The sequence below is a fragment of the Sitophilus oryzae genome, unplaced genomic scaffold (assembly GCF_002938485.1).
Source record: "Sitophilus oryzae breed Bouriz unplaced genomic scaffold, Soryzae_2.0 scaffold_817_pilon_pilon, whole genome shotgun sequence".
Classification (NCBI taxonomy): domain Eukaryota; kingdom Metazoa; phylum Arthropoda; class Insecta; order Coleoptera; family Curculionidae; genus Sitophilus; species Sitophilus oryzae.
The window spans coordinates 68,520-82,969 of NW_022147436.1; the positions used below are offsets into that span (position 1 = coordinate 68,520).

At 29.2% G+C, this 14,450-nt stretch overlaps 1 protein-coding gene across 3 annotated transcripts in view; it reads right to left on the minus strand.

Moving 5' to 3' along the window:
- LOC115889648 (nucleolar protein dao-5-like) overlaps window positions 1–14,450 on the minus strand; it is a 260,773-nt gene that overhangs the window by 30,518 nt on the left and 215,805 nt on the right. For all 3 annotated transcript variants that reach the window (XM_030909703.1, XM_030909704.1, XM_030909702.1), the window contains exon 3: window positions 11,182–11,308. In XM_030909703.1, the coding sequence (XP_030765563.1) occupies window positions 11,182–11,308 (127 nt within the window). The remainder of the gene's footprint in view (window positions 1–11,181; window positions 11,309–14,450) is intronic.

Below are 14,450 nucleotides of genomic sequence, written 5' to 3' on the forward strand. Positions count from 1 at the left end.
TAATTTATTAATGAACACAATTAAGTATGTAATTAATTAGTATATGGGCGGAAATAATGGTGTTATATTTAATTAATGTGATACTCTTTTATAAAGATTTAAATAGTTTTCTTTTTTTGCATACAAATAGGCTAGTAATATTATCGTTTTGCTAAAAACGATAATATTACTAGTCGGTACATTTTGTACATTTGTTGCTTTAAAAACAATCTAAAATGTCAATATTCCATGGATATATTGATAAATGAGGTCTAAATTATAAGAAAATGCATTTTCTACGAAAACTTGAAGGGATAGGTAAAAAATGGTATAATACAATTTGATAGACAATTTAATTGTGCATCTGATTCTCCTAAAATATACAGGGCATTCCATTTAAATTAAAGAAGTTATTGCCGTTTGAAGCTAATAATTATTTAAAATAAATTTTTAGACACTCTGTATAAGGTAGTATAATTTTTATTATTGCAACACAATAACTGATCAATAAATAAACTTCATTAAATATTTAATATCAAAAACATTGATACCCTTGGAGAAATGAAGCTTTAAAATTTTTACTGCAATTTCACAAAATTGAAAGTATTTCAAAAACGGTAAGGTTTAAGTATAATAAACCTTAATCAAATTTACCTTTATTTTAATCGTAGAAACTAAAAATGTAATAATATACAGGGTGTTCCATTTAAAAAAATACAACTTTGATATTTTTTATTTGGGACACTCTGTATCTTGTAAAAATATTTTTAAATTGTAGCTCTAATAGTCCTTCAACGAACCCCAAACTTACAATTTGTAAAAATCTCATCGTTTAGCTACAATACTCCGTGTCGTATGTGGTGAACAACCCTGCATTTAACAATTTTTAAAAATGAAGAACAAATTTAAAAATTTAATAAATGCTACCTAAATTATAATTTATCCGTTATATCGTATTATGTAGATAAAATTACTATTGTACTTTAAATGAAATTAAAATTTGAGCCGAAAAGTTATACAGGGTTAGAGAAAATTAATATTGAACACTAGTCACATTTAAAAGCAATTTACTCCTATATTTTAAATAAAATACCCGGTATATTATTTCCAATACTCAATGGAGAATTCATATATCTTAAAAATACTATTAAGGTTGCCTAGCTTTTAAACAATGATTTTCCTAGGTATCTTCATTATGATGTTGCAACTTTTGATAACTGTGATACCCTTTTGTTAATTTAAAAAAAAATAATGTATGTAGAGCAAAATATTCAACGGTAATAAAAAGATACACGTTGAAAATATATTTTGATTATTACAGAATTGAAACTAGATATAAAGGTATAATTATTTTGTAACAAAAATTAGCTGGATAAAATCAAATGCTCAAAATTCTTCCATTCCTGTTCGCTGCATAAAATAATACTCTTTTCAAAAGATCTTTTCATGTTAAGAGGCACAGTGAAGTTCTATTTCGACAAACAGCCACAATCATTTCTTTCATGTTGTCGACAATAGTTTTGTTAATGTAGGGTTTTGAAAACATTAGGTTTAGCATATCCCGATAAAAAAACAGTCAAGACTAAATAAATCCAGAGCATTTAAGTATTCTATTAATTGGTGAATGCACACTGCAGTCCAGTTCATAAGTTTCCATTTTCGGCAAATTTCTGAGAATTCTTTTGGTTTTAACCATAGACTTAAAATAAAATATAGACTGAGCATCTCATTCATAAATAGCTGGAACATGCGGTCAGACAATATCTTGTTATTGTTGTGTTATTGTTTTAGGTTATAACGAGTGCGACACGAGCGATAGATAGGTTGTCTCTGTCGTAACGGTCGTTCCCTGACGACTCTGCCGATAAACACAACACTTCTTTCGTTTCTCAAGTACACCTGAACTCTCCGTATCATAGCCGGGTAATTTTTTTATTTTAATGAAGCTATAAGTAAATTAAAAATATATCGTATTTAAACGTTTTTATATTTTATTAAGATTTAGGACAGGTTTTTTACATAAAAGTTTAGAAAAAACGTCTTAGAGTCCGAAAAGGATAAACATAATAAAATACACGTTATAGAAGAAATTTTATAATCGAAATTACGTAATTTTTGAAATTAATAATAAATTATTAATTTTAGTCAAACATTTACAACCCCTAATATTAATCAAAACCGGATCTATTCCACAGATATAATAGAATCGGCGACAGGGAGAGAAAAAAAAATGATTGTTGTAATTTTTTTTCTAGTTAAGTGATGTCTTATTATGTAAATTAGAGAAAACATAAATCTGTTCCATTAAAGCAAGGAAGGTGATAGGAAGTGGATAAAATAAAAACTACATTTATTTAACTCGGTACTGTCTTTATTATACCGGGTGCGGCTCAAAAGTGGCTCATCCCCATAATTTTTTTATATTTTCAAATAAAAAAACAAGATTTAGTATGTTAGTATATGAAATAAATTAGGATTGATTGACGCATTCAATTGTTTTTGGTCACTTCCTGTGTCACCGGAAATGACTATAACTTTTAATTTTTAAACGGCACCCTCGGTATATTTCTACTTTATTCGATAGAAAATGACACTCTGAATAGAATGACATATCATATGTCAACTTTTGACATTTTCGCATATGGTTTAATTGTAATTGTAACACGCGGTTCATAACGACAATTTGGCTCGAAATACCAAGTGTGTGGTATCAATATATTCATATGAAAATGCTTTTTCCAAATATGCTAATGAGTCACCCTTGTTCCATTTGAAAAAAATGACATATGTATGATTAAAAAAACGATTTGTACATCTTTTAACCTGCCTAGACAAGACACGAAACCTATTAGACGATCAAAACTATTTTTCCAAGGCTCCTTGATTAAAACTTAGTGTTTTTAACAACACCATGGCACCCTGGATTGACATTTAAAATACGATTTGTTTTTAAGCGACAATGTCAAAAGTTGACATATGATATGTCATTCTATTCAGAATGTCATTTTTTATTGAATAAAGTAGCAATATACCGAGGGTGCCTTTAAAAATCAAAAGATGTAATCATTTCGGTGAAACAGGAAGAGACCAAAAACAATTGAATACGTCAATAAATCCTAATTTATGTCATATACCTACTAACATACAAATCTGTTTTTTTATCTGAAAAAATAAAAAAGTTATAGGGGACGACCCGGTATATTAAAAAATATTGTTTCATAATATAATATCATTTTAAAATTCTTGTACGTTATTTTAGATTCTGAAGATAATTTTAAAATAAACCGTAATATATTTTTAATAAAAACATTATTAATTATTAACAAGGTTATAATTATGATTTTGTTACAAAAACCTTTATATAAATGATTATGTAAGAGAAAAAAGTCAGATTTTACATTTTACTAAAATATTATCTAAATAAGCGCCTTTCTAGAACAACGCCACTGACTCCCAATGGGTAAATTGAGAGTTGCCTACCGGTCGAAAGTCGTTTCAAGACTTAAATGGATTATTTAAGTCAAATTTCTTGCAAATTTGGCACTGGCGAACCATATTTTATAGTTCTTGAACAGAAAAAGTAAATAAAATAAACACTTAAGGACTACAAGCTAAGAAAATGCGTTAATACAACCGGGGAGATAGCGGCAACAAAGCTTTACCGCACACGTGCGACACGTACTACAAGGTAATAAATGAATGAACAGGCGATCTCGCCTCTAAGCGGTGTTGCCATATTGTAAAGAACTTATCCTTTTCAAATAGTGTCCGACTTATAATTTAGTAGTATAAGGACTATTTAATACATCTATGGAATATTAAAACCTACTTTATAAAAATGTAGTATTAATATCTCAATATATGTGTATAATAAGAAAAAAAATATTGATAATATTAAAGACGTGACAACATAGGCTGGATGAGGAAGGTTCGGTCGACTGTACCTAGAAGTAAACATGTGTACAAAAAAGATTGTTTGACTGCGTTGAGATGTAAATAGTGTAGTCTATATTTTATTTTAAGTCTATGGTTTTAACTGACAAAAATTGATAACTAGTTGTTAAAGTTAAACTAATTTGACATCTATGTTGAAGTAACGTCAAATATATCACAGCCACCGAGATTTTACCAAATAATAAAGATCTACTGTCACTAAATCATAAAAATTAAAACATCTAGGAAAATCAAGGGTAGGCAACCTTTATAATATTTTGAAGAGATTTATGTCTCTTCAAAATACCTTCCCACTGAATATCGGAATAATATACTGGGTGTTCCATTTAAAATAAAATAGTACGTTATTATTACCTTATATCATACAGTATGTAGTTGTTGTAAATAACATATTTCTTACTACAAGATCAAATTAATTTACAACGTACTCTAAAAGAAAAAAAATTAATAAGCTTTCACCTTGTTTGTTTCAATTACCAGACGTATATGTTAAACAACATAATATATACCTAACAGCCTAAAACCTTTCACAAAAACTCCGTCAACACCATTTGCCGCAAATATTCACAATTAGACGCCGCCAAAAGCAAAAAATACTTTGGGTAATTGTACACCCGTCAACGATTTTCAACGTCTGGCATATAATGTAAATTAAGCAGGCGGGAAACTCATTTTCGCACATTTATTTGGAGAATTTTCACAAAAGAGAATGTTTTGAAAACATAACCCGCTGAAAAACTCGAGTTAGACAGAACTAAAGTGAAATGTAAACCTAGATGTACTTGAACTTCTGAAACTTGAAATAATAATAATAGTCTTTGGTGATTATAAAGAAAAAAATAAATAATATAATGGGGTATAAAAATGTGAGCAACATTTAGTGAAAAATGCGGCTTATTTGGACAAAAAAATAATACTTTCAGAAAAAATGGAATTTGTAATGACGCAATGGTATCTCGCATCAATTATTGCAAATGTCGATCGAAGATTGTCTTTGAAAGATCTAGAACCGTATGCAGCATATACAGGGTTGTTCACCACATACGACACGGAGTATTGTAGCTAAACGATGAGATTTTTACAAATTGTAAGTTTGGGGTTCGTTGAAGGACTGTTAGAGCTACAATTTAAAAATATTTTTACAAGATACAGAGTGTCCCAAATAAAAAAAAAATATCAAAGTTGTATTTTTTTAAATGGAACACCCTGTATATTATTACATTTTTAGTTTCTACGATTAAAATAAAGGTAAATTTGATTAAGGTTTATTATACTTAAACCTTACCGTTTTTGAAATATTTTCAATTTTGTGAATTTGCAGTAAAAATTTTAAAGCTTCATTTCTCCAAGGGTATCAATGTTTTTAATACTAAATATTTAATGAAGTTTATTTATTGATCAATTATTATGTTGCAATAATAAAAATAATACTACCTTATACAGAGTGTCTAAAAATTTATTTTAAATAATTATTAGCGTCAAACGGCAATAACTTCTTTAATTTAAATGGAATGCCCTGTATATTTTAGGAGAATCAGATGCACAATTAAATTGTCTATCAAATTGTATTATACCATTTTTTACCTATCCCTTCAAGTTTTCGTAGAAAATGCATTTTCTTATAATTTAGACCTCATTTATCAATATATCCATGGAATATTGATATTTTTGATTGTTTTTAAAGCAACAAATGTACAAAATGTACAGACTAGTAATATTATCGTTTTTAGCAAAACGATAATATTACTAGCCCATTTGTATGCAAAAAGAAAACTATTTAAATCTTTATAAAAGAGCTTACCATTAATTAAATATAACACCATTATTTCCGCCCATATACTAATTAATGACATACTTAATTGTGTTCGTTAATAAATTATTATAAATAAATGTGGATTTTTGAGGCAGAAATCAATATAATAATAAGTTATCAAATTAAAGTCTTTGTTGTTATAAATAAGCATTTATTAAAAAATGAAATATCATTTTTAAGGTGTTACTTTTTATCATACTGTCTAATGCCCATACAAAATTCAGTTTTTTAGTATTTGGAGCAATTATTATTAATCAACGCAAACACTCAGTTAATGTAGTTTGAATACTGGAATCATATTAATTGGTCCTCTTTAACAAATATTTAAACGGTTTTTTTTTATTTTTTAATGAAATAAACGAATTATATCGACAATATTAGTATCTGTACTCTTTAAAAATTTGGTACATCTTTAAAAATAATCTAAAATGTCAATAGTCCATGGGTATATTGATAAATAAGTTCTAAATTACAAGAAAATGCATTTTCTACGGAAACTTAAAGAGATAGGTAAAAAATGGTATAATATAATTTGATAGACAATTAAATTGTGCATCTGATTCTCATAAAATATACAGGGTGTTCCATTTAAATTAAACAAGTTATTGCCGTTTGAAGCTAATAATTATTTAAAATAAATTTTTAGACACTCTGTATAATGTAGTATTATTTTTATTATTGCAACACAATAACTGATCAGTAAATAAACTTCAGTAAATATTTAGTATTAAAAACTTTGATACCCTTGGAGAAATGAAGCCTTAAAATTTTGACTGCAATTTCACAAAATTGAAAATATTTCAAAAACGGTAAGGTTTAAGTATAATAAACCTTAATCAAATTTACCTTTATTTTAATCGTAGAAACTAAAAATGTAATAATATACAGGATGTTCCATTTAAAAAAATACAACTTTGATATTTTTTACTTATTTGGGACACTCTGTATCTTGTAAAATTATTTTTAAATTGTACCTCTAATAGTCCTTCATCGAACCCAAAACTTACAATTTGTAAAAATCTCATCGTTTAGCTACAATACTCCGTGTTGTATGTGGTGAACAACCCTGTATAATTAACTGTCTAAAATGGCTTTGAAATTAACATGTGACTTAGTTATCAAGACATAAATGGCTCAGGTTCTCAGAGTGACGAAGGACACTACGAACGAAGATCAAACTCCAAAGGACATCTGTTGTTATTTTTTTTTCGAAGTGGTTCGGATGCCTGCCAAAGCTGTATACCATTTACATTTATTATAACTGTTCCCATATCGCTGATAAATATAAGAACGGTAGACTATTAAGTAAAATCGAGGGGTGTCTCCCTTGGGTAAAAAATGTACTGCCAAAATATCATTTTACTTTCAAGCGACTTCAAATGACTGCGAAGAAGACTGCCTATAACTGCCATGTAATTATTATAGGCGACTGCTGTAAGACTGCCAAGAATATGTACAGGGTGTCCCACTCAGAATAGCTCTCGGCTGTATCTCAGAAAGCATTAGTCAGAGAGCATGCGGAAAAAAATATTCATAGCTAAAGAGGCCATGAGAAATTGCTGGAAATTATTTTTAAGTATGTAGAACGGCCGCTGGGAGGCGCAACTGCTATAAAAAAATAAGAAAAAAGGAGTTTTTACACAATTTCACCTACATAACGGGTACTATAAATAATAACTTCATAATCTTCAGTAAGTTTTGAATATTTTTCATTAGAACCATTTTCCCCTATCTGCCACAATAAAGTGGTGGGGGAAGGTTACATCTGTTTTTATTTAAATATTAATAACTCCGGCCTGGGTGAACGGAATCCAACAAACGGGGGCTCGTTTAAAAGAGAGTTTCTTACTCTATATTATACCGTATAAACAATAATAATAAGCTTTTGAATGTAGACGCTAGGGGGCGCTGTCTTACAATTTAACAAACATTGCCCGTTTTTTCAAAGAAATTAAATGCGATTGTTAATGTAATTTTAGCTGATAGTAAAGAGTAATAAACCGCATGTTGATATCTTTTTTCAAACCAAAGTTATTAGCAAAATTATAACAAATATGAAAATATAAGCCCTTAATTACCTTATTTTTCTAACACGGTATTACTAGCTTTCTTGATTATGAACATTCTGACAAAAAATAAGATAGAAATGATTAGTTTATTCTAAAATCGACATATACCAGAATACCATAATAACAGATCAATTAATATTTAATAGTAGTGGGAACTATCGAATGAATACTATCGAAACATTCGATAGTTGCAATTCATTCGAATAATTCGATAGTTAGTAAGAAAACATTCGTTGAAAACTATTCGAATAAAAATTATCGAATAGATCCGTCATCTGCCTTGAAATATTGTATTCTAGTAATTCGGCAGCAAAAACCATTCATTTATAAAATTCATTCATTTATGAAATTCATTTATTCGTCAGGATCGATTATAATAAAATATTAACTGAATTTTAGTTGTCGCCCGGCGACGTAGGTTTCGGCAATGCTATGAAAGAAGCCGGCATCTTTGATTTTGAGTCAGATATAGATAAGGACACATTATTTTATTATTGAGGTGCTAGTATTTACACAGAAAATACATTATGAAGGGCGCTGTTGCCATATTTTGGTATTAGTTGATATTAGCAAAGAATATTATTGTTTGGCTTTAGTTAGTTAGGGATAGTATGTCTATATATTCTGCATTTTTTTTATTAATATTCTGTTGTTACACTGCAATAATACTTGTTATTTTGGATGTAGGAAAATTATTTTTAATGTTTTTAAGCAAAGACTGGTTTAATAAATAATAATAACAGGAATAATTTGTTATACCTATTAACAACAAAATTTAAAATCATTTAATATAAATATTTTTTTTAAGCAATAGCAAAATATAAACAACAAATTAGATGTCAAAATTATTTATATTAGATCCTATTTAAAAATAATATAGTCTCTAAATTTTTTGTGTGTGGCAACGTTGGTTTATTAAATAATAATAATTACAGAACTAATTTGTTATATTAACAACAAATTTTAAAATCATGAAATATAAACATTTATTAATTTTCTAAGCATGCAGTGTAATGGAAGGAAAATATAAATAAAAAATTAGAAATCAAAATTATTTATATTAGGTGCTTTATATTACTATTTAAAAATTATATTTACTTTTACTGGCATTTACTTTAAAAAATAAATGAAATATTTCTTCGCAAAAAACACGTGTAAAACTTTCATTTTAATTTTCTCACCCCATAGTTTGAGTTCGATAACCGCATTTACTTAACCACATTACTTAAATATGTTTATTAAGTTCAACTAATTCATATTATTAAAACATCTAAAATACAAATATGTATTTTTAAAATTAATTGTAAGTTCATCTCATCTCTCTTAAAAATTGCTACTTCTCAAAATTTCCCATTAAAAAATAGACCATTTACCATATAAAATTAAATAATTGAAAGATCGGACTACGGAAAACCACACAATTTTTTTTCATTTATTTTAACTATTTTAATAAACGCAAAAATAGCACAGTATTTATACAGCGAAGTTATAAAAATTTGGAAGAACTAATAATGCACTGACGCATACAAAAATCAAACGAATACTAAATTTCATTTATCAAAAGCATTCGATAGTCGTGGCTCAACGATAACCATTTAGTCGCACGGCGAGGTTGTCACATATGCTTTAGTATACAAATGAATGAATGATTCTATTCGAATAAAACCATTCGATAGTTGAAATCATTCATTCATTAACCATTCGATAGTCTAATTCATTCGATAGTTCCCATCGCTAATATTTAATAATAAAGATATCAATGACAGTTAATAAGAAACGACGCCTCAGTGAAGTCATAGTAGGCTTTGGAAAAATGTTGCTTTTGACGTAATAGTATAAACGTCAAAGTGTTATTAGATAAAAATTTTGATAGTCTTAGCAAAGTTTTTTCTCTAGTGAAGAAAGGCATTTTTAGAAAAGCAATCAAAAGATAATGAACTCACTGAGGTGTCGTTTCTTGCCACCGTCATTGATATCTTAATTATTAGATATTAATACACCTAGTATTATGGTATTCTGGTTCATTGTCGATTTTTTGAATAAAATAATTTAGCCCCCTCTGGCCCAGTCCGACTCTGCACTCGTCCTTAAAATGCAAGTTCTTGTTGAAAATCGCCTCGAAGCAAGTAATATAATAAACTGAATTTGATCTAAATAATTTAGTTTTCATCCCCTTTCATATAAATTAATTCACGTTTTGTATTCTGAAATTGAGTTACTTAAATTTAAATAATCCCCTTCAAAACACACTTAAATCTCTCCAATATAATTGGTTTCTGCTATAACTGAATTTACACTGAGTATTATTATAAAGTTCAGTTGATTCTAAATTGAATCATCTTTTCAATACGTAGTTAAGCCTTTCCATTATAGTTCGTTCCATGTTTAAAACAATTACCATTATAACAAGATGAGTCTTTTTTCTTCTTGATGGTTAAACGTTTTTCAGCGTCTGGCATATAATGAAAATAAAGGAAAGAAACTCAGTTAACCACGATTATTTTCGCAGCAGAAAAATATAACAGAAGATTCTTTTGAAAAAATCAGCACAGACAAACATAAACTGAAATTTGGATGTAAAGAATGTCCTAATAGTCCAAGAAAATAGGCGGAAAATTATAAATTTCAAATAAGATTTTTTTTTTAAATTCGCCTCGAGAAGGGGTGAAAAATATAAATAAAAAGTTTTTTCCCAAATTTTGGAGAAACGGTAAGGACTTAAAACAAATCAATAAAAGCTGTACCCTAGCTTCCAGCCAGCCTATCTCAGCTAATTTTGATTTGAGCCAAAAGGGTATAGACCATTTTTATACAAAATTGGACGCTCTAAAACTTTTATTTCAATTTTTTTTCTAGTCCTTATCGTTCCGAAATTTCGAAAAATAATTTTATTTATTTATATCACATCACCCCTTCTCCGGAGGTGAATTTAAAAAAAGTCTTTCACAATTCGTTTTTAGATCTTTCAAATTAACTTATGTATATCAAAAACTGAAGTTTTTACCAAAACTTCCTATTTGAAGGCCTATTTCCTTGGACTACAGTGACGGCTATGCGATGATGAATATTTCCATTTTGGAAATATTGTTTTTTTTTGTCTTGGTTTTGCAATCTATTAATTAGTCCGGTCTTAGTCTTGGTCTTGTTGCAGACACGGTGAGTCTTACGATTTCAACAAAATATTTTGAAATTACTCCAGCACAATTGGTTTTTGCTATAAATAAATTCAATATCATTCAAGAAGATGCCATCTTCTGCTGAGTTAATTCTAATTTGAATATTTTACATATGTACGCATGTACGCACGTAAACATTTCCATGTTACCTACTTGTTAGTAATTTTCATTGATTAAAATGATTACTCACCATTAAAACTAGATGGTGGAACTTCTTCGCAGGTAAGAGATCTATTCAGGTTCGATTTTCTTTTGCTGCTTTTATCCCTTTCCTGTTTATTTTTTGGAGTACCATCTGACAGAGGAGATACACTTTTCTGAAATGAAACAAAAAACACTTGAGTATACTTTTAAAATAACAACATTTGTAAGAAATAAATGGTAAAAACTAAATAAAAGGAACTAAACTAAAATGAATACGGATATACTAAATATACGTAGTCAAACTTGATAACGATTATCACAGGAATTGAGTCATTCTCTGGAAATGTACGAGAATTTTTACCATTGATGGTCAAATAAATATTGAATAGAGTTGAATGGGTGATTCCATTCTTACTGTAACTTTTTATGTCCTGTACTATTTTCTATCACTGGTCTATACATTATCTATGTAATTTTATTCATTATTTATATGTTACTGTAAATGTCCCAAATGTGGTAAATCCTAGGTTTTACCACATTTCAAGTTGGTTAGCGTGGTTATTTGGGGGGTGGTAAATCCTAGGTTTAGCGCGCTGATCCTAGGTTTTACCGCGCTTATCCTAGGATTTACCGCATTTCGGACATTAACGGTAACATATACATTATCTATTATTTTTAAATTAATGATAATCGTTAGGCAACCAGTAAACTCATAGAATATGTATTTCTTTTGCGTAACCAAGATTGTCACTCTAAATTTTACATAACCAAATCGTTGACACTCTAAATCGCTGTATTTTTAGACAGATGTCACTTGTCTTGTCATTATTCAATTCATTATTCGAATTCTTAGAATACTGTTAACAAAATTTTCATCTTAAAATAATATTTTAATCAATCACAATTGTTTATCTCCATTATTTACCGGATTAATAATTAGGAATTGCAATTTAATCCAGGCTTTGAATTTTTACACCCAACGCGCGTGAAGAAGTTTCACAATTTTTTTTTTAATTTCAAAAATTATAATTATATTTTTTGATATTTATAATTAAGTAAATTAAAAAAAAGTTCTAGAAAGCTAGAACCTCTAATTTTCTTGTTAAACATCTTCCTAGTCATTTTATTCGCTGATTTTTATGAATTAACAAATAAAAACTGAAAGATCTGCAAATGGCTATACAAAACATAAACCACAAGGAATAACTTTCCTACTGCATACCACGTCTATCGGCACAATTATCTCTCTTTTTCCTTTAAGAAATTAAATTTGAATACAGAAAGGACCTTTGCAAAATGAAAGACGGTGACCCTTTTCCGTGGTTGCTCGGTTCCGGCTCATGTATTTTTCATGGATATTTGCACATATTTTTTGCCGCACAGTACATCAATTTACCTTTTTTGGAAGTCGTATTAAAGTAGAGACTCGTACTTTGAAAAGAAAATGTTATTTCTTGCATTAATTTTGCTTAGAGGTGGGTTTTGTAAAACATGGCAGTGAATTATAAAATATTAGCGTGTACCAGCGACTTCGTTCGCGTCGAATTAATCATTCGTAATGGTGATGATAAAGCAAAGCAAGAATTTCCATTAACATACAAACTGGATAAAATTTTCTCACATTTATGTCAGCATGAGAAAAAACAATATGGCGATATTATTATATAACTTGGTAATATTTGAGGAGTAGTTTCATCTCATTGGAATTTGACTTTCGAAAATTCCGTTTGCCAAAAATAAGCTTTTTACGTCAAGCAGTTTAAGCAGAATCGTGGTTAAGAAATTACCCAACTTTTTTAAAAACACCCTGTATGATTTTTTTAAAAATTTCAAAATATGTAAAAAAAACAAATAAATTATGCTTGTCCAAGCGTTTTCCCGAAAGACTAACCGTTTTTTAAATAACAAATATTGTAATATTCGAGGGGCGTTTTCACCCTCTTGAAATTTAAGATTCGAGAAACCCCTCCTTATCGAACCTCTACACCCCACGGTCAATCCGTTTGCCAAAAATCAGCTTTAAACGTCAAGCAGTTTAAGCAGAATCGTGATTACTCAATGATCATATTTTGTGAAACACGCTGTATAAATTTGTAAAAAATCTTAAAATATGTAAAACAACAAAATAAAATATACGTGTTTAAGAGTTTTTCCGAAAAACTCACCGGTTTTTAAATAAAAAAATATTCTAATATTTGAGGGGTGGTTTCACCCCCTTAGAATTCGAGTTTTGAAAAATCCCTTCTTATCGGACCTACACACCCTAAAGTCAATCCATTTTCCAAAAATTAGCTTTTTACGTCAAGCGCTTTAAGCAGGATCGTGATATCAATGACCAGATTTTTCGGAACACCCTATATACATTTTTAAAAAATCTTAAAATATGTAAAAAAACAAAATAAAATATACGTGTTTAAGCATTTTTTCGGAAACCTGACCGCTTTTAAATAAAAAATATTGTAATATTTCAGGAGTGGTTTCACGCCCTTGGAACTGGAATTTCGAAAAATCCCTTCTTATCGAACCTCTCTGCAATCAACCTGTATGCCAAAATTGAGCTTCTTACGTTGAGTGGTTTGAGCAGGATCGTGATTAATCAGTGAAACAGATCTGTAGGTACCCTGAATTTTTACATTTCCAGAATTTAAAAATAAAAAGGCCAAAAAAGAAGAAACAATAAAACACATTTTATGTAAATATGCGGTACTTTGTTTTGGACAATGAAAAGTCAATGACAAAGATCTATATGGAGTCTAAGTCTTCAAGTTATTATTAATACCTGTGTTCAGGGCCGGATCTACCTATGGGCTGTTTGGGCTGCAGCCCAGGGCCCCGAGGTTACAAGGGGCCCCCAGGCCCCGCGAAAAACAATAGACCCATAGGTGGGAACTGTTGAATCGTGAAATAAAATTAAAATTCAGGTTAAAAGTTTAAACCAGACAAGATGGCCTTGCCACTATGATGCTGTCAAAGCCTTAAAAAATAACTATGATGACATTATGAAAATTTTCAAAAGTTTCAGCGAAAATGAGGTTGAGAAAGTTGATTTCCGGAAAGAGGCACGAAATTTATTCAATAAAATGGCGAAACTCGAGACTGCAAGTTTGATTGTCTTTTGGGAAGAAGTTTTGGAGAGATTTCATTTAGTTAATAAAAAAATACAGAGCCCTGGTTTAGACATTTGCGAAGGCAACAAGTTAATTGTTTCTTTAAAAGACTTTGTGAGCAACATACGACATCAATCAGATCAAATGTTACAGGAATACGATGAAAAAGCTAAAAAATTAAGTACTAGTGTAATAATAGACTACAATT